The 25265-nt window shown below is 37.6% G+C and overlaps 1 protein-coding gene across 1 annotated transcript in view; it reads right to left on the reverse strand.

Moving 5' to 3' along the window:
- LOC132824271 (growth arrest-specific protein 2) overlaps window positions 1–22537 on the reverse strand; it is a 171849-nt gene extending 149312 nt beyond the window's left edge. The window contains exons 1-2 of the mRNA XM_060838608.1: window positions 22392–22537; window positions 21775–21940 (exon numbers count right to left, since the gene is read on the reverse strand). Of these exons, the coding sequence (XP_060694591.1) occupies window positions 21775–21916 (142 nt within the window). The 5' untranslated portion in view covers window positions 21917–21940; window positions 22392–22537. The remainder of the gene's footprint in view (window positions 1–21774; window positions 21941–22391) is intronic.
- Window positions 22538–25265: the final 2728 nt, after the last annotated feature.

Genomic DNA, 25265 nt, shown 5'->3' on the forward strand with positions numbered 1-25265 from the left:
AGAGATATTAAGATAGATTGATAGATATCTAAATCTATATATTTTCTCTATTATCAGAGATGCTGCTAGATTTGTTGAGTTTCTCCAGCAATTCTGTTTTTGCTTCCTTCTGATCTCCAGCATGTACTGCACTTTATTTTCGTCAATATTTGAGGACTTTCTGAGGCTTGGCTTATGTACATTCTGTCAAACTCTTCTCCCAAGTATTTGTTGAGGTGGTCTAGCTATCAATACAAGTCCATCTTAGCCTATTTTCCAATTTGCCTGATTCTTTCTCAGCCTTGAATGGCTGCTGCTCATGTTCATTCAGCCTTTACATCTCTTGAATTTCCTTCCCAAAATCTCTTTGCATTGTATCCTCCCTATCAGCCTACAGAAGCTTTCTGAACGCTTACTTATGCTATTGGTTTAGCCCTGTATAGAAATTCTACTTTACCAATACTTTTAGTTTTATTCGTGTTCCATTTCATGCTCAGACATATAAAGAATTCTGATACACTTTTCCAACATCAGGAGTTGTGTATAATTGCAAACTGTTATCCTAATTTTTCAATTACTCCGGGGAGAATGTAAAAATATATTTTGAATGCTCTGCATTCAGTTTGAAATGAGGGCATGATATTTTACAATGTCATCACAAGACACTGTAACACAAGCAGGCATTCAGCAAAGGCCTTCTACAGAATTAAAATATTCTGGGTTTTTCTCATCAGAAAGAATAAAGAATGCTTGGCTTGAACTATTCTGCAGCTTTTCAACAATGTTATCAAGATAGGCAGTTATATTGAAACCAATATAAAGTATACCAGAAAAAAGGCTCAGTTGCAACCTGGCATCAAATCAAAACAAATCAAAAATATGCCTAGTCCAATTATCCTTGAAAAGTCCTTCTCACTTCTATCTTGTGTAAGTATCCATGTAAAGAAATCTGGCCATACTAAGGAATTTTAGGGTTAATGTGGTGCTTATAACAAAGTCAGCCAACTGAACATCAAAGAATACGAGTTCCCTGATTGGGGCTGTTAATGTGGTCCAATCAGAGAGACCTGGTGGATATAAAAGGATGATTGTCAAGGGATATTGACTCAGTGAGAGGCAATTGTCAAAGGCAATGCAATTGTAAATGAAAGGTGTTTAGCGATGGAATGTCAGCCTCTGAAGAATTATTTCGGTTAATGTCAGGTCTTTCTCCTGAAAGAAAGAAATCTTAAGCTCTTTAAACGGCTTAATACTGTCTATACTGCATAGCCATGAGCCCTTGCATGAAAGGATTTGCCTATTCCTACAGCAAAAAGAAACTCCCTAACGAGTTGGATCCAAATGCAAATTCACAGAGCAAATCATTTTGCCACTAGGATGGCTACTGCAGTCCAGCAATTAATAAGATTATTTTGTACTAATATTATCTTATACTGGCCTAAACCAGAATCAACAGAAATTTCACAAAGTTATTCTAACTCAAAAACTGTATTATAATCTCAAAAGAAAGCCAGCTTTTTTTTAAATTCATTCATGGGATATGAGGATCACTAGCTGGGCCAACATTTATTGCCCACCCTGGTGCTTTTGAGAAGGTGGTATTACCGACCAATATAGTGGAGGGTGCTCTCAATGTGAAGATAGGACTTCATGTCCACAGAAACTGTGCAGTGCTCACTCTCAGTGATACTGCCATGAACAAATGCCTCTATGGCAGGCAGATTGGTGGGATGAGGTCAAGTGCGTTCTTCCTTCTTGTTGGTTCTCGCATCATCTGTCATATACCCAGTTGACTAGCAATATTCTTTAGGATTCAGCTACATTGTTTAGTAATGTGCTGCTAAGCCATTCTTGTGAGTACATTCTGCACTGTTGCCATTTTCAACATTTTCTCTCTGTGGTATTCAACATGGAGGAGTACTGGATCACTGGCTGAGAGATATTGTAACATCGAAGTCAGCAGGTTTCTTTGCCTATGTCTGAACTGATGTTGGGAGAATTCATAGAGTCTAGAGTCAATGTTGAGAACTTCTAGACTTCCCTGCAACTGTATATCGCTGAAATCACCTCTGCTGAGTCTGTGCTGCTGAATAGACACGAATATCCAGGGATGGTGATGGTGTTATTGAGACTGTGTCAGGCTGTTGCTTGGATAACCTGTGAAACAGTTCTCCCAATTTTGGCTCTCGGCTCCAATTTTGGCTTGGGGGACTTCACATGGTTGACAGGGCTGAGGTTATTTTCATAGTTTCTGGTGCCCAGGTTCTCACCATCTGGTTAGTGGTTGGTATGACTGAATAATTTGTTAGCCCACTACAGAAGACAGTTAGAAGTCAACCACATTATTGGGAGTCTGGAGTCACATATATGTCAGATCAGTTAAGGCTGTCAGCTTTCCTTCCCAATAAGGCATGAGTAGACTTTATGGTAGTCAACAATGGTTTCACAGTCATCATTAGACTTTTAATTCAAGATGTTATTGAATTTGAATTCCACTATCTACCACGGTGGGCTTGAACCTGGGCTTCCAGAACATTACCTGGGTCACTGGACCAGCAAATACCACTTCCCATCATCTCCCAGCTAATTAAGTAAAATTTGGACATCATGAACCCTCAGAGTCTGAACTCTTTAAAATCATTGATGGGTTTTGCATGGAAATAAAAGTTTCTTAGAAATCAAAGAAAGACAAATCTATCTGGAAATTAATACTGATATTCACCCTACTTGGTACATAATGAGGCTGAATTTAATTACAGTTAATTTGCCACCTCTATACGTAAGAAATTAGTGATTCAATCTTAAGAAAGAAAATAAACTTTGAGAGCATTATTGGAATTTTCAATTTGCTGAAACTCAGCAGCTCTCACAGTAAAGTTACAATTATTGGGGTTCAGTGACAATAATTCTCTCTCGATCTGGGTCATTAATTCTGTAAGTCTTCACCCAGGAATTAAGGTAAATGCTACTTTAATAATTGGTAGATATCTTATTTAAAACGTTTTGCTGTAACAATAATTGATTTTTAAAACTAGATAGTCTAAGAAAAATAAAAGTTTTTTTTGTAGTATTCTTTCATGTTCTTATTGACTATTTTCATTATTCAGTGAATCACATGTTTAGTTCTTTAATAAACAGCTATGAAATTTAAAATTTAAATAATCAAAAATGGTCTTCAGGATCATTAATCCGTGTACATTACTCTTTAGTCTCTTTGGTACAGGGTTAAATTACTGAGGAGTTATTCCCAGGTCTAAGATAATATAATCTGTCCGAAACTTTTTAAGAGAGCTATCTATATGTTGACAATTCTCACAGCCAACTACAAGTATTTAAGGAGTTCAGACTTTCAGTCTTATTTAGTGTCTTTGAGATTCTTAATATTCTACCAATTGTTGAGGGAATCATCCTAGAAGTATATCAGATCTAGAATTGTCCCAGAAAGGGGATCCGATTATAACCCAATGCAATGTTGAAAAACACCAAAATTCAAAGTGCTTTTCATTCATGTTATTTTATTATTTCAGATACTGAAGCATTCCTAGCCTCCATGACTTGGACAACATTCTGGCAGTAATTCATTAGTGACAAGTTATACTCTTTGGACATAAGTACCAACCAATGAACATCTCCATCACAAGAGAATTTCATGAACTCTCCTCAATATTCCACATCACCATTAACAACATTCTAGGCATCACCGACAATGCAAGTTGCTGCAAGTGCCAAACAGTAATTTGTAATTCTGTAGCAATTATCCCATTGTTTGTCTTCCCAAAGACTGCCCACCACCTACAAGTCCCAAGTTAAGAAGGTGAATGACTATTCTCTGTTTACCTGGATAAGTGCAATCCCATTAATACTCAAAACGTTCACATCATTCAAACAAAGCAGCTTTCTGAACAGTATCATCTGAGTATTTAATTTTGTACCACTGTCAAAATGTGGCAACATGGTATACCAGCTACAAGATGCACTGCAACAAGTGGCCAAGATTCCTTTGATTATGTCTTCCAAAAGCATGAGCTCTACCACGTTGAGATAAGGGCAGTAGATACATTTAGACATCACAACCTGCAGGTTCTCCTCCAAGCCACACACAATCCTGACATGGAACTAAATTGCCATTCATTCACTGAGTCAAAATACTGGAACCCCCTTCCTTAATTGTGCTGTTGGGAATAATTACATTATCATCATCTTCTCAAAGACAATTAGGAACGGGAAATAAATGTTGGGCTTGAAAGCAGAATTCAGATCCTCAAAACAAGATTTAAAAATGGTTAGCCTTTCTAAACATAGCTGATGCGTGAGTAGCATTATTCTTAAAGAAGGAAAAGAAAAATAACCATAGGATTTACCCCTTAGATGATTCCATTCCTCACTTCTAATGATACGCTTTGCAGATATATATTTTGCATATACAACTGAAGTTATATTTAGTTTATTGGTGCAAAACTCAGTGCAAATCCAAATTTTGAACAGTTCGAAATATATTGCAACTAATATGTTGGCAATTCAAGTAAGTATGACACTCATATCAAAATGTCCAACCTGACCAGTGATATTTCTTTGTTACCTAATAATTGTCTTTTGGCAGGAAGTAACTTTGCTTGCCTTTTGCAAAGCTACAATGTGTTTATGTTGATACAGAAATCAATAGCACTCAACACAATACTTCTTTTACCATTTCAAAGGAACATATTTAGAATATTATCGCTAACTGCCTAGAAATATAAATTCATTGGAGTATCAACAACTAGTTTCAAAGATGGATGTTTGACTTTAACAGGATAATTCTTCCTCAGGAAAAATAAGAGAAAACCAGATAATTCAATTTTCTGTTTTTGGGCTTTGCTGAAAATGAATACAATTGATTTCCTGTGGTTGTGAAAAATTCACCTTGAGACTGCACAGCAAGAATAAAATTCTCATCCTGAATAATTACATTCCACATTGCAGATTTTTGGATTCTCTTTCAGGACGAATGCCAGTACAAATACTGCCGAGAACTGGAGGTAATAAATTTTAACATTTTAATCTATTATAGTGTCATTTATATTAAATGCTATTTAATGCTCCTTGTTTGTTCAACAGTTCAAGAATAATAATAGCACATTTTCTATCTTTGAAGTTATTGTTTCTATTTGTTCCATAATACTCTAAAGTCCTATTTATTTATCTGTGTTTAACTGACCAGTCTTTAGCTGGCTTGCTGCCTATCCCATCTGCAGCCAAAGAAAAATTTATAAAGTGTCAACTTTCAGCTGCCTGCATTTCATTCCTGCAAAAGGTAATATCATTCTTTACCAAAATATATATTATCATCAAATAGAACAGAAGAATAGCCATTTTGATTAAAAAATAAACAAATGTATATCAGTTCAAGTATTGTCATCTCGAATTCTATTAAAAGCATTCTTAGCAGTGATATTACTGAAAGTGATTTATAATAACCTGTAGTAAAAATAATTGGGATAATAAAAATTTTTCCATCTTCCTTCAGCTGATCCCCAGTTAACAACCTCTTCCTCCTCTTAAATGAAATCCTTTCACGCAGCTATATTCTGTTTCCTCAGATATTCAATGAATTGCGATCCATTTCCAGGTCCTGAGAACTAGTTTAACACAAGACTTAAATGTTCTCAGTCAGTGGACATTGTGGAGTGGTTCTTGGATGCAAAGACAGTTTCTCTTTACACATAAAACTTTTGGTTACAAAAATGTGCCAAATACAAATACTTGTGTTTATTGTATCCAATAAATTCTCTTTAACAGCTTATTTGGAATTATACATTAAAAGGTGTTAACATGAGAGGCATGTTAAAGAATTTTATATGAGTTCTGTGATAATAGGTACTGTAATACCTATCAAATGGAACAGGAAGAGACTGCCACGTTTTACTATACTGAAATGCTGGGCAATAGGAAATGTGGTGAGAATCCTTCAAAATGTTGAACAGAGTTGAAGTTCCTTTTAATTTGCAGGTGCTTGATTCTGAAAATGTGAAAATACACAATGTATCATGTATTTTTCCCTACCTCTGGACTAGGAGGTCTGGGTTCAAGTACTACCTGCTCCAAATGTATGTCATGCATTTCCAAATAGGTTGATTAGAAAATACTGTACCTGTACCATGTGCGAGTGCAAATATCACTCTCTTTGATGAATATAACATTCAGTGAAATAAATCATGTACAAAAATGTGGACTCCAGATCATCTCCGGGGAAAAATGGAAAGTTAAGATTCAATCAGTTTCTTTAAGAGTTTGGAAGAAATCTCCATTAAATCACCATTTCGGAAAGTATTCATCATGAAAAGCAAGTGTTTGGTTATACATCAGTCTATACATCAGTCAAATCATTCTTGAAATTGAATGTTTTGTGAATTTCTTCAAGAGTTTTTTCTGTTATTCAAGCATGTAAACAAAATGGCTCCATACTAAGAATTATTTTAAAAACAAATGGATTCAACTTTTTGTAAAGATTGGAAGCTACACAGAATAAGAGATCAATTCACAAAAAAATATGCTAGAAGATAAAAATAATCTCAAATATATAAGGTCTGATCAACAGAAAAAGAATTGAAAGAAATATGTTTAGCTCCTCACAGATAAAAAGAGTGTAAGAATGCTACTCTTTATTCCATCATTCAAGTTATTACGAAGAGTCACAGAAATATGTTTAATATAGGATTTAGAAATATCCTAATGATATCAAACTATGTTTTCAGGTGACAAAAAGACAAATTGCTGGAAAGTCAGCAGATCTGGCAGCATCTGTGAAGAGAAATCAGAATTAACGTAGTATAACTCAATAACCCTCAGTTCTGAGGAAGGGTCACTTGATATGAAATGTTTACTCTGAGGGTTATTACGTTATACTATGTTAATTCTGATTTCTCTCCACAGATGCTACCAGGCCTGCTGAGTTTTTCTGGCAATTTTTATTTTTGCTTCTGATTTACAGCATCTGCATTTCATTCGGTTTTTATGTTGTCAGGTGAGTTCTCTGCCCAAAGGGAGGTCCGGTTCACAGCATCACAACATCTACCAAGGGTAAGGCAAGGGGACATGTACTGAATCTACACTGGCTGCTACAAGGGTCAAACCCAATACTGTTGGCAGCCATTTGATCCATATTGGCCATCCAATCAACTGAGCCCAATCAGCATCCAGAGAATCTGGGTTGCTGTGGTAGCATTTAGTTTTGTATGTAAGTTGAAGCCTGGATCTCCGAATAATCATGACGTAGGCTCCAATTCCTTCTCCATCACCTGACTGATCAAGAGTCTCTCCCACTCTTACTTGGCATTGCAAGTTGACACTCAATCTGGACACGTTATGAACTCACTTTCAATTTCTAGAGTGGAACTTTAAGAGAATTCAGAGGCAGAAATGCAACTACTGTGCCACAAAACTTCCTTCTGTCACTATGATTGCGAAAAATTGTAGCATTTAAATATGATCTCAACAAATTAATTACTGAATGCTGCCATTTAGTGTGGTGTTGTTATCAGCAAATCTAATCAATGACTGGAAGTTATCTGTATATTTTGTCACAAGCAGAAACAATTTATTTCAGCCTAATGAGAAGTCTTGTCCTGTTGATTAAACACTTAGCTAATTATACCCTATAATTTGAAGGTGAGATTTGAGCTGAATTCAACTTAAATTCAGAACTTGTAATTGTTAAATGGATTAAAAATTTATATAACCTAAAGTTATTTAGTTGAAATTTTAATATTTAGAATAGAATATACAGTAACCATCACTTATGCATGACTAAAGATTAAAATATGTTTTCCAAACAGTAGAAATTGATGTAGGTAATAGATTTCTAATAAGAACAGTTAATATGTTGACTTATGTTTGTGTAAAGATATTGAATGAGTATTTGAATTAGAGTTCCAGGAAAATATTAGCTAAATAGATATGCAGAAATGATCAATTAACATATTGAAATTTCTTCATTGAGTTATAAGGTGCAGAATGTATCTAGGTTGGGTTAAATATTATAATATTAAACCATCATATAACCATGTATACATGGGAAATTCACTTGTATATGTCACATATTCAGGGTGAGCTTGCCAATTGGATACAAAATTGTCTTAATGGGCAGAGACAGAGAGTGATGGTGGAGGGTTGTTTCTTGTACTGGAGGCCTGTGACCAGCGGTGTCCCACAGTGATCGGCGTTGGGTCCACGTTTGTTTGTCACTTATATAAATCATTTCAATGACAATACAGAAGGCATGGTTAATAAATATGAGGATGACATCAAAATTGCTAATATAGTGGACAATGAAAAAAGTTATAGTTGATAAAATGTGGAGCTAGAAAAGCACAGCAGGCCAAGCAACATCATAAGAGCAGGAGATGAAGGGTCCTGTCTGAAATATCGACTCTCCTGCTCTTCTGATGCTGCTTGACCTGCTGTGCTTTTTCCAGCTCCACATTTTATCAACTCTACATTCCAGCATCTGCAGTCCTTAATATCTCCAAGTGAGAAAGGTTATCTAAGATCACAAAGAGATCTTGATCAATTGGGCCTTGGGCTGAAGAATGGCAAATGGAATTTAATTTGTATAAATGCAAATTAATTGCATTTTGGCAAAACAAACAAGCGTAGGACTTATACAATTAAAAGTAGGGTCTTGAGTAGTGTTATAGAACAGAGAGACCTGGGGTTCAGGTACATAATTCTTTGATGTTTGCACCACATATAGATAAGGTGGTTAAGAGAACATTGAATTACAGGAGTTGGAACAATATGTTGAGGTTGTACAGGATGTTGGTGAGGCCACTTCTGGAGTACTGTGTCCAGTTCTGACCACTGTTATAGGAAGATTATTATTAAGCTGGTGAGGTTTCAGAAGAGATTTATCATGATATTACTGGGACTGGAGGATTTGTGTTATAAGGACAGGTTAGATAGGTAGGAACATTTTTCACTAGAGCGTAGGAAGTTGAGGGGTGACCTATAGAGGTTTGTAAAATCATGACGTGTATATACAAGATAAATTGCAGTTGCCTTTTAACTATGGTGGAGGATTTTAAGACTAGGGCGTATATTTTTAACGTGAGAGAAGAAAGATTTTAAAAAGACATGAAGGGCAATTTCTTTGCAGAGAGTTGCAGATAGTGAAGAAGGTTACCTCAAAGTACAACAGGGCCTTGATCAATTGGGCTAATGGGCCAAGAAGTGGCAGATGGAATGTAATTTAGATAAATGCGAGGTGCTGCATTTTGGAAAGACAAATCAGGGCAGGACTTAAGCACATAATGTTAAAGTCCTGGGGAGTGTTGATGAACAAAGAGATCTTGGAGTGTAGGTTCATAGTTCCTTGAAAGCACAGTTGCAGTTAGATAGGACAGTGAAGAAGGTGTTTGATATGCTTGACTTTATTGGTCAGTGCATTGAGTACATGAGGTGGAAAGTCATTTGCAGCTGTACAGGACATTGGTTCGGCCACTTTTGGAATACTATGTAATATTCTGTCCTCCCTGCTCTCAGAAGGATGTTGTGAAACTTGAAAGGTTTCAGAAAAGATTTATAAGAATGTTGCAAAAGTTGGAGAGTTTGAGCTATAGAGAGAGAGGCTGAATATGCTGAGGCTATTTTCCCTGGAGCGTTGGAGGCTGAGGGGTGACCTTATAGAGGTTTATAAAATCGTGAGGGGCATGATTAGGGTAAATAGCTAAGGTCTTTGTCCTGGGTTGGGGGAGTCCAAAACTAGAGGGCTTAGGTTTAAGTTATGAGGAAAAAGAATTAAAAGGGGCCAAAGGGGCAACTTTTTCACACAGAGGATGGTGCATGTATGGAATGAGCTGCCACAGAAAATGATGGAGGCTGGTACAACTGCAACATTTAAAGAACTAGAGAGCATAGGTTCAAGGTGAAAGGGGTAGGATTTAAGTGGGACCTAAGGAGCAACTTTTTCATGCAGAGGGTGCTGTGTGGATGGAATGAGCTGCCAGAGGAAATGGTGGAGGCTGGTACAATAACAACATCTAAAAGGAATCTTGATTGGTATATGAATAGGAAGGGTTTAGAGCGATGTGGGCCAAATACTGGCAAATGGGACTAGATTAATTTAGGATATCTGGTCCATGCTATACAACCTTATGACTCTATGTGTAGTCTGAACAGGAGGAGGAGTTGAATGCAGGTACAGGTGAAATATTTAAAATACATTTGGATGTACACATGAGTAAGAAATGTTTGGAGGGATATGGATCAAGCATAGGCAGGTGGGACTAGTTTAGTTTGGGATTATGGTTGGTGTGCGCTGGTTGGATCAAAGGGTATTTTTCTGTTCTGTCTGACTCTATGATTCTGTAACATGATACACAAATTATCCACTTGGCATGCTTTCAAATAGCTCCATTGATTGTTGTTACTCAATAACTAAAGTTTAAATAGATACTTTGTGACTGATACTCCTGTTTTCTGGTAAGACATTCAGGCATTATATACAAGGTCAAAGTTAAATTTATAGAAAGCAGCCACATGCTCTTGAAATCACATTGAGAATTCCATAACTTCATAAGCCACTACCCAAGCAGTCAACTTAGCATGCCTACTCAAATAATGCAGTTCAGTTTCAAATCTCAACTCAAAACCCATAACTTTCTGAATCGAAAACAGAAATTACAACACAACCAACATTCTAAAGTGTTCTTGTTTGGTTTATGCATTTCGCATTCGGAGGTACAGAGGTCTTTAATAACACAAAGATTTTTACCACGTATTGTATTCACTTGGACTACCTGTCACAAACAGCAAGAAAGGTAGACTTAGCCTATAGGATATATCAAATGTCCAAACATCTAGAATACCTGAATCACTGAGCATGAGAAAGAAGAAGCACTTGAGAACAATAATGGAAAAGCTGCTGGCCAGGGGATCAGGCCTTATCTTTCCTCGAATGTAGAGCCTACAGCTGAAGACATCACAGGCCCACCTTATAAAACAAACATTTTTTTTTCTAGTGCAGTTGTCTATTGGTATCACTTCAGTCTATTCATAGCATCCTCCAACATATTACCATGAGTATGCAGGAGTCACTAACCACATCTGGAAAGCAAAGACTTCCTAGCAATGCAATGCACAGTGTAGTGTATACCGTATACATTGACACTTGCATTGGAAACTATGGTAGCACAATTGCTCTCCAACTGAAGTATATCTCACCATTGCTCAAACTGCTGCAATAGAACCCCTGTACCCTAACATGAAACAAGTCCTTATTTAGCTCACTTACAGGATGTCCCTGTCAACCTTTATTATTGATCTTAAATTGTACAACTGAGTAGTTTGCTGGATAATTTCAGCTACCACATTGTATCTCAGCCAAACCAGGTAAGGACAATCCTAAAGGGTATCCAGAAATCACATTGATTAAACAACAATACAGTAGATTGATGATCACTTGTTATTTTACTCCAAATATCAGTAGGGTTTCTGGTTGGGATTTTGATTGGTCACTTGGATCTTTTGCAGAGGCAATTGGGGAAATATTATTGTGCGGGAATCTAAAATTCATTTTCATGTTGATGAGTTAAAGTCCTCAGAAACTTTAAAATGTTGGCTTTTCTAACTTTTTTTGCATTCATTAGCATATTATGAATAATCATTAACACCACAACCAACTGTAATTATATTTACAAATGTAAGCTCGTCAAAAATGGGAAACACGTATTCACAAACCTGACTATACATATGAGGCGTCAACCTGCTGAGGTAGACGTTTTTCTTCAAGCTCCAGTGACTACAAATTATTTCAATTTCTTAACTATTTCATGAACATAGCATTTTTTTGCTCAAATGCTTACAATGCAAGCAGTCTCCATGGTAATTGGCTCATAAAAAGTATCAATCTGGTTTAATGTTGTTAAACACATACAGTGTTATGGCTGAAGCCTGACCAGTTAATGAGCCTGTTCATGCAAGACAACCACACTGACCATGGAAGGTATAAGCAGCTGAGCTCAGAGGGCGACTCAACTCAAAAAGCCAGTTTTGAGTTGTGTCTTTGTCCCATGCAACCCTACAATGAAAATCTATCAGGTACATTCTCCTAGTTGTGATGAAAGGCCAATGACATGATGGTAGGCAAACTCATAGATTCATTGCCTATTAAAGTATAGAAGGAGGCCATTCAGCACATCATGTCTGCACCAATCCACATAGACCTGACTACATTAATCCAATTTTCCAGTGTTTGGCTTAAGGCCCTGGAAGCTATGTGCTTAAGTATTATGAGAATTTCTGAGTTAACCACCTTTTCAGGCAACGAGTTCAAGAGTCCCATCACTTGCTTAGTAAAAAAAAAATTTCTCCTAAACTTTCCATGTAACTTTCTACCTTTTATCTTAAATGTATGCCTTTGCTTAATGATTTCCCTACTAATGGAAGAAGTGCCTTCCTATCCAATATATAAACTCTTTACAATTTTAAAAACATTTATCAAGCTCCCTCTCAACCTTCGTTGCTCCAAGGAAAACAACCCCAGTCTATTCAATCTTTCCTTGAAGTTCAGATCCTCCAGCCCTGGCAGTATCTTGGTAAATCTCCTTTGCACCCTCTTAAGGTTTTATCCGTATATAAAAAAGGTGCCATCTCAGCTCAGACAATGCATTAAAGGTGGAAGGTTAGAGTGTATCTGTGTCTCAACCTGGAGGTTGCCTTTTTTTATATATACTGATAAAACCTTAAGTTATCTCAGGGCAATGACTTGAAAGAAATTCTGGGATTTACATATTAATCAATCAAGACCTGCATCTCCATTCTAAATGATTAAAGACTTAACAGCCATCTAAGTTTGTCTAATACATCACATCAGTTGTATGTAACTTTGATCCTTTACTTATAAATTTTGTCCTATGTATCCTGTACCACTAGCTACCTGATGAAGCAGCAGCTCTTCAAAAACTGGTACTTTCAAATAAAACTGCTGGACCATAACCTGGTGTCATATGATTTTTAACTTTGTCCACCTAAGTCCAGCATTGGCACCTCCACATCATGGGTACATTCCGTGGCAGAACAAAGCAGATCACTCACTCTCTTGCAGCATGAAAGCCAGGTTTTTTTTAGCCACCCAAGGGCAGCGATCTCTGCAAGCCACCTGCGTCCAGGCTGTTTTAATCAGTTAGGTTGATATCTTATTGCAATTCATTGGCAAAAGAGTTTCTCCTGCCTCCTGGAGAGCTTTGAGAAAAATTAGTGAGGCGCCACTAAATCCTGGCGCCAATGTTTGTCAGTCACTGAAATTTCAAGTTTGAATGGAGGTGATGAGCAGGAATTGAGTGATGCTCCTGGCTTGCAGAGGGTAAAGTGTTTTAAAAGATGCCATCTGGATCTTGGAACTTAGAAGGTCCTGGGGGCTTAATAGCACCCTGCCCATAAAATTTGGCATTTTACCATTGCAGCCATATAAGCTGAGAAGAATGAAAACTCAACCCAGGCCCATGCTTGCTTCCTGTATTACGTCTGCCTTCAAAATTCATCTCAAGAAAATTCCATCCTCATATTTCTTCAATGTATTGGTAAACCACTGGTAGAAGATGATGGCTCAGGGCTTCACTAACTTTACTGCACAAATATCTTCTCCCACACACATGATGAGGGAATATCTAGAAACAGGTGCATAACTGACAAATACATGGCTGAATCCGGCAGCTCCAAAGGTGATAACCATCTACACCCACACACAAATGGATTTGGAAATAAGCAGGACAAATCGGGCTACTGCAGCAACAGATGTTACATAACTAACACTATGTAATGAAAAAGCATAAGGTGATGTAAAGCTGTCTGAATGTCACATTGTTTGCACTGACACTCAGCAGCCAGCCACCACACTTAAAAGGTCATAGAATGTGAAAGCACATAAGGAAATTATCCGTGCCAGCTCTCTACACCCTTTTAATATAGAAATTTGAACTATTTATGATAATAAGTGTAACAAAATATGACCCACCAAGACTCTTCCTTCTGAACAGCACACAGTAAAATTATTGATTGCCAAGTTGAACAAAGCAATTAACTTTTTTTTGTTTTGATTACAATTGCAGGGTGACAAGCGCAATTCTTCAATTTCCCAATTTTACCAATTTTCTCAAACTTATTTTATCTGATAGGAAAGAGGTGATAAATAACTAGAGAGTAAAGTCTCTAAACATGAACAAACTTTGCAAGATTTATCTATCCCGTAAATACAACCAAATCAAATAAAACCTCACTTGTGACGAGATCACTTTATGGATAGGATTTGCATGGTCACACAGATATGAAATTATTCGGCCTTAATTTCTCAGGTCATTATCCCAACCAGGATTATGCTGATGTTGTCCGAAAGTATTCATGCAGCCAGAGTTTGCTGAGTTACAAGTAGGGTATCCCTCAGTTAGCTGCAACAAGTAGATGAAAATGTAATTTCAAATACATCCTTAGAATCCTTTTCCTCCCTGGAGGAATGGCAACAAGTGGTTAATTGACTGACTTTGCTGTATGCAAATAGTGAATAGCCTTGGCATAGTCCTGGATTTAGAAAAACAAGAGGCGATTTAAATGAAAAATATAAAATTCTTCAAGGACTTGACAGGATAGGAGCTGAGAAAATGTTTCCTCTGGTTGGCAATCTCGAACACAGGTTCCAACTCAGGATAAGACATCAGCTATTTATGAGTCAGGTGAGGAGGAATTTATTCATTTAAAGAGTTGCAAATCTTAGAGATTCTCTACTATCTAGAGACCTGGATGCTGATGTATTGAATATATTCAGGTCAGAAGAAGATAGATTTTTGGTTATTAGGATATTAAAAAGGGGACGGTGCAGGAAGGTAAAGACAAGAAATCAGCCTTGATCCTGTTGATTGCTACATCAGATTCAAATGCCAAAGGCCTACTTTGGTTAACACACTTAGGTCAGTTGAGAACTTCTGACGGACCATCGCCTCACTAGGGCAAATTGCTGAGACATCTCCTCATCCTATACTCCACACTCTGCAACTGCCCCAAACTCTAACTGGTAAATCTTCAGCTCCTGGATGATGTGACCAACCTAGGATTTAGTTGAAAACATGTTATTCTGGCGTTCAGGGTTCTGTTTTTTGTATATTCCAGTATACTGCCATTCACTTGGCCCACTACCATCTATTCAGGGTGTGGGGACTATTCAGAGCAAGAGGAATTCTTGGTATGGGAGTCTGTTATCCTGACCATTTCCTTACCTTCACATCTGACTTCTAAGGGACAGTTGAAGGTTTTACTTGTCAGGATGCAACCAGGAAATTACCCCCACCCAAAAAAAGTAAAGATCTGACACATCTGGAACTCTACCACTATCTAAGAAGGTGTAATCTCCCATCAGATTCACAGTGGGAGACAGAGCAAATCTGCAAGGAATTTCCTATCTTAAAAGGTAATTAGCCAATCATAGAAATCTGTAATACAACATAAAATATAACATTAAAGAATACAATTATACATGTGGAAACATCTCTGAAGAGAAGGAAAGGCAGGTTGTAATATTTGTACATATGTCTTTCCTTCAGTAGATCCTGGAATTCTGATTTTATCTGGAACCATTTTTCTCAGGACTTTCACTTATGATTTTAAAAGTTATACTGCATGTGGTCAAATCATTTTTATGGGAAATAAGGTTTAAAGTGCATAGTTTTAAGGACGAATGTTCTGAAAAATATATATGAGCTGGTAAATGTCATGGGGATGCCACAGGAGGATCAACTGCGCTAAATCAACCAATTATTTGAAATGAGAATTTGCAAGTAATAAGCTTGTCCAGAGGCCTGCAGCCTTCATTTTAAGCACCAAAGATTTTGCTTTGGGCTTTCTTACAGGGTGTAGACCATAGATCATAGACTGCAAGATATAGGAGCAGAATTAGGCCATTCAGCCCATTGAGTCTGCTTCAAAATTCGATCATGGCTGATATATTTCTCAACCCCTATTCTCCTGCCTTTTTCCTGCAACCTTTGATCCCCTTACTAATCAAGAACCTATCTATCTCTGTATAAAATACACTCAAAGTCTTAGCCCTCATTGTTTTCTGTGATAATGAGTTTCACAGATTTGCCACCCACTGGTTGAAGAAATTCCTCCTCATCTCAATTCTAAAGAGTTTTCCCTTCAGTCTGGGGCTGTGGCCTCAGTCCTAGTCTCTCCAGTTAGAGACCCTCTCCACATCTACTCTATCCAGACCTCTCATTATTCTGTAGGTTTCAATGAGATCACTCTTCATCCTTCTAAACTCCATTGAGTACAGATCCAGAGTCTTCAACCACTCCTAATATATAAAGCCCTTTATCCTCAGGATCATTCTTGCAAATCTTCTCTGCACATCCTCCAACACCAGCATGTCCTTGCTTAGATTAAGCACCCAAAACTGCTCACAATATTTGAAATGCAGTCTGATCACAGCCTTATACAGCCTCAGCCGTACATTTCTGCTCTTGCATTATAGGCCTCCTGAAATGCAACAATCTTAAGCCTTAAATGTAGCACTGGCGAATTGCTCAGAATTTAACTGCATAACCTCCACTGTACTGGAGAAATTTGTAATTGGCTTAGGAGTCTCTTTCATTAGCTGCCTTCAGGCAGGTCCTATCTGGAGCCAGTAAGTATCCAATGTTAGGGCACTGTTGTGGATCAGACCAAACCTCCTCAAAACATTCAGAAGATTGTCTAGACCCTAACATTGTCTTCCTTTAAGGTAAATGTAAGGTGTTGCATTCCAGCTGCAATTTCTTGGTCACATTACTAGATTTAAAGCAAAACACACTTTGTTCATCCACTATTGTTAAAATGCAACAAATGAAAGAAGGAATTGAAATAATGTAACTCTATTGGAATACTTAACAGAATAGTAGATATAGCAACTATTGCTAATTAACTATTACCATAAACACAACTTTGGCAAAAATCAAATTCAGAAACAGGATGTCTCAAATGCAGCCGTCTCAAACTGCAGAAAGAGAACCCCCAGCTTTTGACTGTAACCAAGTAAGAGAAAAAAAATGCTTCCACTTCTTCAAAACTCCAACAGCAGCTGCCAAAAGCTAAAACTGAAAGTCCTGGTTCTATGGGAGCTTGAACACATCCATTCAGGCTGCTTCTATTGTTCCAACTTTAAAAAGGAACATGGCCTCACAAACTGTTTACTCTAGAGGCTCTGGTAGACCGCTCATTACCTCTGCCTTAAAACCTCTTTTCAAATAAAAGGACAAAATACACCTCTTAAAGCAACAGTATCATCACAGGTACCAAACAGATAGTAAACTGAACTGGACCCTGTAGTAACCAATGAGATAGAACAAATTACTAAGCACTTGTGCAAATATCCCGGGGTTACAGTGACCATAACATGAATGAATTTTACATACTGTTTAAAGAAATGTGGGAATTAATTTAAACAACAGCAATTATGGGGGCAGTGAACTGGCATTGTAGCTTAAGGGATTGGACAATAGAGATTCAGTGGGAAACATTAAAGGGATATTTCGGATAGCACAGAACAGATATATATATATATGTACACTCCGCCAAATATGAAAAAGTCAAAGATACTTTCAAACTCAAAGAAAAGACATTAATTGTGAAGATATGCTGCAGGTCAGATGTCAGAGTGAATACAAAATACAACAATGAATTAAAATATATTAAGTGAAGAAAAATGAGAATACAAGAGAAATTTTGCCCATAAAACCAAGAAAACAACTAAGAGACATTTCTTCCAATATTTAAAAAAGAGTTAACAAACTAAGTTTTGGTCTTATAGAAAATAAATTGAGGGAATTAATAATAGAGGATGAAGAAACAGCAGAGGAATTGAATATATATTTTGCAATAGTATCCTTTCTAAAGCATACAATGATGTCCTAGAAATAGATGTAAATCAGGAATTGAAAGCAAGGGAGGAACTCAATAAAATTATGATTTATTCAGGAGTACTGAGTAAGCTGTCAGAAATTTGATAAGTCCCCAGGTCTTGACGGATTTCATTCGAGGATCTTAAAAGAAATAGCCAGTGAAATAGTTGATGCATTGATTTTAATTTTCTAAAACACATTGGTTTTGGGGAAGGTTCCAATAGATTGAAAAATAGCTAATAAACTCCTTTATTCAAAAAAAGGAGGGAGCCAGAAAGCAGAAAGCTACAGGCCAGTTATGTAAATGTCTGTGATAGGGTAAATGTTGGAAGATATTATTTTTAAAATTGTAACAGAATGCTTGAAAAAGTTTTGGTAATTGGACAGCCAACATGGTTATGTCAAAGGGAATTCATATTGAGTGAATTTATTGGAGTTATTTGAAAATGGAACTTATGCTGTAAATAAAGGGAAATTCAGTGGATGTATTGTATTTAGATTCTCAGAAGATATTGAATAAGGTACCACATCAAAGGATACTGCAGAAAATAAATTGTCATGGTTTTAGGGGTGACATGTTGGCAAATGTAGAAGGTTAGCTGACAGACAGGAAGCAGAGAATTGAAATAAATGGGTATTTTCTCAGCTGGCGGGATGTCACAGTGGTGTGTTACAGAGGTTGGTGATGGGACCTCAACTTTACAATTTATACAAATGATGTGGTGACATGTCCATTGACATGGTAGCTACATTTACTGATAATACAAAGCTAAATAGGAGATTCTGTGAATAGTACATAAGGAGCATGCAAATGGATACTGAAGTTTAAGCAATTTGGCAAAGATCTGGCAAATGGAGTATAATGAGGGAATGTGAAAAATCCCTAATTTTGGGAGAAGAATAAGAAAAAATCTAGAGTGAGAGATTGCAGGGATCTGAGATGCAGTGAGATCTGAAACACTAACAGAATATATAAAAGAAACTGAGAAGGAGTTAACGTTTTGAGTCCGGTAATTCTTCATCAGAACTGAATCTGAAGAAGGGTCACTGGACTCAAAGCATTAATTCAAAACTTTGCTTTCTTTTCACAGATGCTGCCAGACCTGCTAAGTTTCTCCAGCAATTTGTGCTTTGTTTCAGATCTCCAGTAGCAGCAGTTCTTTGTTTTATTGCAGAGACATTTGTGCGTCCTAGTGCATGAATTGCAGAGGTTTAGCTTGCAGATGCAGTGAGTACTCAGTAAATGTTAATAGAAAGGTACATTGGAGAACTGACTTCAAGAATGGAGAGGTAATACTTCAGTTAGACAGGGCATTCGGGCAATCACATGTGGAGTACTGTGTACAGTATTGGTCACTACACTTGTGAGAGGATATTGATACATTCGAAGCAGTTCAGCGAAGGTTTACTAGACTAATGCCTGGAATTAGCAGATTGGCTAATGAGAGAATGCAAGACAGGCTGGGCCTGTTTCCTCTGGCTTTTAGAAGAGTCAGATGCAATTTAATTTCAATACATAACATTACATATAATTGAATTATATAAGTTATTAAGTGACTGACTGGGTTGGGGAGGAAAAGATGTTTCCTTTTCTGGGAGGACCTAGAACTAGGGATAATTTAAAAACAAAGGGTCACTCTTTTAAGACAGAGATGAAGAAAAAAATTCACTAAGTGTTATGAGTGTTTGGAATTCCCTTCCTCTTAAGGCTGTGGATGCAGAACATTGACATATTTTTCAGGCAGCTGTAGGTAGGTTCTTGATAATCAAGGGATAAAAGGTTATTGAGGCGAATGCAGGAATATACAGTTGCAGTCAAAATCAGATCAGCCATGATATCATTGAATGGAAAAACAGGCACAAACGGCTAAGTAGCCTACTTTTGTTCCCTATTTCTATACTTTCTTAAATCTGTACATGGCAAAACGAAAGAGAAAAGTAAAGGCATCCTTCGTCATATTCCAAAGCCAATGGTCAGTCTGTCATAGAGTCATAGAGATGTACAGCACAGAAACAGACCCTTTGGTCCAACTCAGATATCCTAACTTAATCTAGTCCCATTTGCCACCACTTGGTCCATATCCCTCTAAACCTTTCCTTTTCATACACTCATCCAGGTGCCTTTTAAAATCTGTAATTGTACCAGTCTCCACCACTTCCACTGGCAGCTCATTGGGGCGGCACGGTGGCACAGTGGTTAGCACTGCTGTCTCACAGCGCCTGAGACCCGGGTTCAATTCCCGACTCAGGCGACTGACTGTGTGGAGTTTGCACATTCTCCCCGTGTCTGCGTGGGTTTCCTCCGGGTGCTCCGGTTTCCTCTCACAGTCCAAAGATGTGCGGGTCAGGTGAATTGGCCATGCTAAATTGCCCGTAGTGTTAGGTAAGGGGTAAATGTAATGTATGGGTGTGTTGCGCTTCGGCGGGTCGGTGTGGACTTGTTGGGCCGAAGGGCCTGTTTCCACACTGTAAGTAATCTAATCATTCCATACATGCACCACCCACTACGTGAAAGCATTCCTCTTTACATCCCATTCATATCTTTTATATCTTTTCCTTCGCACCCTAAACCTATGCCCTCTTGTTCTGGACTCCACCACCCCATGGAAAAGATCTTATTAATTTATCCTATCCATGCCCCTCATGATTTTATAAACCTCTATAAGGTCACCCTTCAACCTCTGATGCTCTCGGGAGAACAGCCCCAGCCTATGCAGCATCCCTCTGTAGCTCTCCAATCTTGGCAACATCCTTGTAAATCTGTTCTGCACCCTTTCAAGTTTCACACTATCTTTCTGAAAGGAAGGAGACCCGAATTGCATGCAATATTCCAAAAGTGGCCTAACCAATGTCCTGTACAGCCACAACATGATCTCCCACTCCAAGACACAATGCTCTGACCAATAAATGAAAGCATACCAAATGTCACCTTCACTATCCTATCTCCCTGTGCTCTGCTTTCAAGGAACTATGGACCTTCTACAGGTGGAGATTAATTTAAGAATACTGTAACAAAAAGCCTGGAGATCCTGTGTATACTGCAGGCAGACAGCTCACAAAACAAGTCTTCATTGCTTTCTAATCTTCACCTGTAATGATGGATCCTGGTGGCCAAATGCAGGGCAGTGAAAAATCTGCTTTCCAGTGTTCCCCACCAACTAAATGGTTGAACTTAGACCTTTAAAAGCACATGCATCAAACTTTAATTGATTAATTCTAGCCAATGCTGAGTCATGTTATCTGGTCGTCATAATGACTTGTGCATGGATGCTTCTTCAAGATGGAAACCATTGTCCAAAACTTCTGAAACTTGCAATTTAATTACACAAGTTAAATAAAACAAGTAGACTTGTGAATGACATTCCTCACACATAAACAAGAATTTAGAGTATAACTTTACTCAGTTTTTCAAGACAAAAAGACTTGATGATTTTACTGATAATGTGTAAGACCTATAGATATACAGGAAGTGAACTCCATAAAAAATGAATGAGGCAAGGGATCTGGTGTAACACAAATCTAAACTACAATATTCAATTTAATGACTCAGGCTTGCTACCAAAATAATTCTACAAAAGTAAGTTAAAAATTCTAACTAATTATGTGATATGTGTATATTTAGAATTAAAAATCAAACTATACATTGGAAATATAGAATGATGTAAAGATTCAACTACCACCAAGACTATTGTAAAAATAGAATCAATTTCTGGAACAAACTAGATGAATGACTAGGATATTTCCTCTGCAATATTTTAGTATGTTTACACTGTACTTCACATAAGCAGATATTATTCTGGGAGAGTTCTGCTCAACTGCTGGACTGTTTTTAACAAGGTTAAAATAGTTCAATCTTCAACAATTATTCGAATTAACATTAAAAGTGTAATCTTACCTAGTAAATTTGTCAACCATAGAGCCAAGTCTTCCTTCATTGGTAATAAACTAGCTTCATGCCTGCTCGCCAGCCACTGACTATACTGATGCACATCAGACAGGCTTGGCCCGGGCTCCTTTGGGCTGAATGTGCTGCACATCTTTTCTTATCTACTGGTTCTTATCTAGTAGGAAAGAAAAATAAAGTGTCCATGATGCTGTAGAAAGGACAACAGGTGATGATGTGCCATGCACAAACTTTATTTTTGTTCAGAAATATTCTACTCCTTATTTCTCAATCGTTGAAATGAATGCAAAAACAAAGAAGCAAAAAAAGCACATTGATTCCAACGTAATATAGCATAAATTACGATTAGACTCACTCATAGTAAAGAATCGTGCATTTGATTTCAGCATTAACTTGACAATCAAAAAAGGTTTACATCATTTTTTAAAAAAAGAATCAAACTACTTATTTTAAGTGGATACAATATTTTTAAGTTTTAAATGCAGCATTTTAAGTGTTACCGTGTTCCCAAACAGCAGGAGTTGGCTACATATAACACTAACAATGTCGCTTGCAAAAGAAACTTCCAGTTAGACTGTTTTTCCTGTTCCAGAACAGTCTTTTTGTACCTGAATGTGAGCTTACATCTCAAGTTCTAAGCAGCATTATCAAAAACAGTGACCTGGTTTAGTACAGTTTACAGCATGCCTAATGGCATGCAGCAGCCTGTTCCTTTCTCAACTGGATTGTAAGGCATAATCACTCCCCTCGAAAACGAACAGTGGGTTTTTACATAAGCCTGCACAGTAGAGCATTCATTCCATCTTCTCAGGAAAGAGCAGTGTTACAATGTTTGGTCTCATCAGTAATTTAAGCTATCAACCGATATTTACAAAAGCGTTGCACATGAAAGAAGCAAGCAATCATAGAGGCATCTGCAATTGCTTCAGCACTTCTTTCAATAATTCGTCTATCTTTGACATTAGAACCGTCTGTATACACAGAATAAGTCCAAGCTAAGCTTCCCCAGTGTAATTGGGTGATGATTAGCAACACAATGCACTGAAATTACTGCTTTATTATAATTGGTATGATGTTGAAAGAGTAATCGAACATTTTGGAGGATTTAATGGGCAAAATGAATACTTTTTTTTAATCTCTCGCTCGACCTTTCCTCATAAGCGCAACAACGTTGCAGCATTTTCAATTTGACGTTTCACGCAAACAAAAAAAATTACAAAACAATTCAGTGTTTAAGAATTAACATCCAAATAGAATACAGTGTAAAGGATTCCCAAAGCGATATCAAAACATCGACTGTAGTTACACAGTAGGATACCTCGTACGTTTTCATTTACTTGGGGCTAAAATTATACATTCTCAATTGTTTCGAATTATAAATTCGCACTGTGATTAGCTTCATAATACGCAATAATGCCGCCTTTTATCGTGTTTTATTACTGTAGTGTCGTAGAAGCTCATCATTGCAGGCGAAACGCTGCAGTGCTCCTCACCCGGTACAAGCGCTTCTGTTCTGGATCTCTCAGTCTCTTTCTCCTGCAATGCTACACTCTGCCGTCCGATCTTCTCGTGTGCACGTGTGAATCAAGCAACACTTTTCACAATCAGTCTCCTGCATGACGAATCCTTCAATTTGTTAAGTGTGCGTCTTATTTTGAAGCATCCCAGTCGCGCGGACGAGAATTGGAGCACAAGACATTTCTTATACAATCACATCGTCCTGTCAAACAAGAACGGTCATCAGTGACTAGAAACACATATCCGCTACCAAACACACTATCAAAGATTTATCCCTGAAACGCGTATAGATTTCAACATCTGGCAAAATCAGGTTATTTGAACATTGCTTTCATATATTGCTTTTCCTTTGTTGGCGGTAGACAGATAGATAATATTTTATTCATGTAACTTGCATGATACTGGGTTTTATACTAACTGACACTTAATTTGGCCATGCATAAAACAAAGACATTAACCACGAAATCGCTGTCCTGGTTTCAAATCTTGTGCTAAATTTTATCTTACTTTATTTTGATTTTGTTTCCAAAAAAAATCTGAAGATCTGGTACAGAATTCTGATTTAGTTATCTTGGAACAATAGATCAAGTAATTGACAACATGCCTGCAATTCGTAGTTATGTGTTTAACACTGGTGTCTGAGGTTACATAGCTGCCTGGCACGTCGAGTGATTCAGATGGTCCGGAAAGAGCTTTTGGTAACATTTTGAGGACCAGCAGTGGTGGCCTCAAAACATACTTCCCTCACCAATTTGTGGTATTTGTGGGATCATTTATTGCACAAAATGGCTGCTACTTCCTGACATAAAAATAATTGACAAATTTTCAAAGCAGTTGCTTGGAATAGAGGGCTTTGAGATAAAGCACAGCTCCAGATCATTCCTTTTTTAAAAGATTTCACTGAAAGTACCGTGTTAATTCATATCATAGAGATTTAAGAAATAAATGCTTCACTGTCATCCAATCAACATTCCATCACACTTTTTCCCATGTGACGTTATATTATCGTGACACATTTAACTGTTGAAGTTTCCTGAGCAGTCATAGAGTGATAGTCACAGGGTCATACAGTATGGAAACAGAACCTTCGATCCAACCAGTCCACACCAACAATAATCCCAAACTAAAGTAGTCCCATCTACATGCCCTTATCCCTCCAAACAGTCCTTGTTCATGTACTTATCCAAAAGTCTTTCAAACGTTGTAACTGTATCTGCATCCACTACTGCCTCTGGAAGTTCACAAATCACAAAGTCTTTTAGAACAGTGGGTACTGCTAATGGAGTTGTGGCCATCTAAATAACACATATCTCTACCAGGGTTAGTAGCCATCATGTTCTGAGCATTTAGAGTCATACACATAGAGTCATACAGATGTACAGCATGGAAATAGATCCTTTGGTCCAACTCATCCATGCTGACCATATATCCTAAATTAATGTAGTCCCATTTGTCAGCATTTGGCCCATTTCCCTCCAAACCCTTCCTTTTTATATACCCACCCAGATGCCTTTTAACTTGTACCAGCCTCCACCACTTTCTCTGGCAGTTCATTCCACACACATACCATCCTCTGCGTGAAAGAGTTGCCCCTTAGGTCCCCTTTAAATCTTTCCCCTCTCACCCTAAATCTATGCCCTCCAGTTTTGGACTCCCCCACCCCAGGGAGAAGACTTTGTCTATTTACTCCATCCACGCCTTTCATGATTTTATAAATCTCCAAAAGGTCACCCGTCAGCCTGCAATGCTCCAGGGAAAATAGCCCCAGCCTATTCAGCCTTTCCCAATAGCCCGAACCGTCCAACCCTGGCAACATCCTTACAAATCTTTTCTTTCAAGTTTCATTATATCCTTCCGAAAGCAGGGAAACAAGAATTGCAGGCAGTATTCCAAAAATTGCCTAACCAATATCATATAGAGCAGCAACATGACCTTCCAAATCCTATACTCAATGCACTGACCAA

This window comes from Hemiscyllium ocellatum, chromosome 18, assembly GCF_020745735.1.
Source record: "Hemiscyllium ocellatum isolate sHemOce1 chromosome 18, sHemOce1.pat.X.cur, whole genome shotgun sequence".
In the NCBI taxonomy this organism is placed as follows: Eukaryota; Metazoa; Chordata; class Chondrichthyes; order Orectolobiformes; family Hemiscylliidae; genus Hemiscyllium; species Hemiscyllium ocellatum.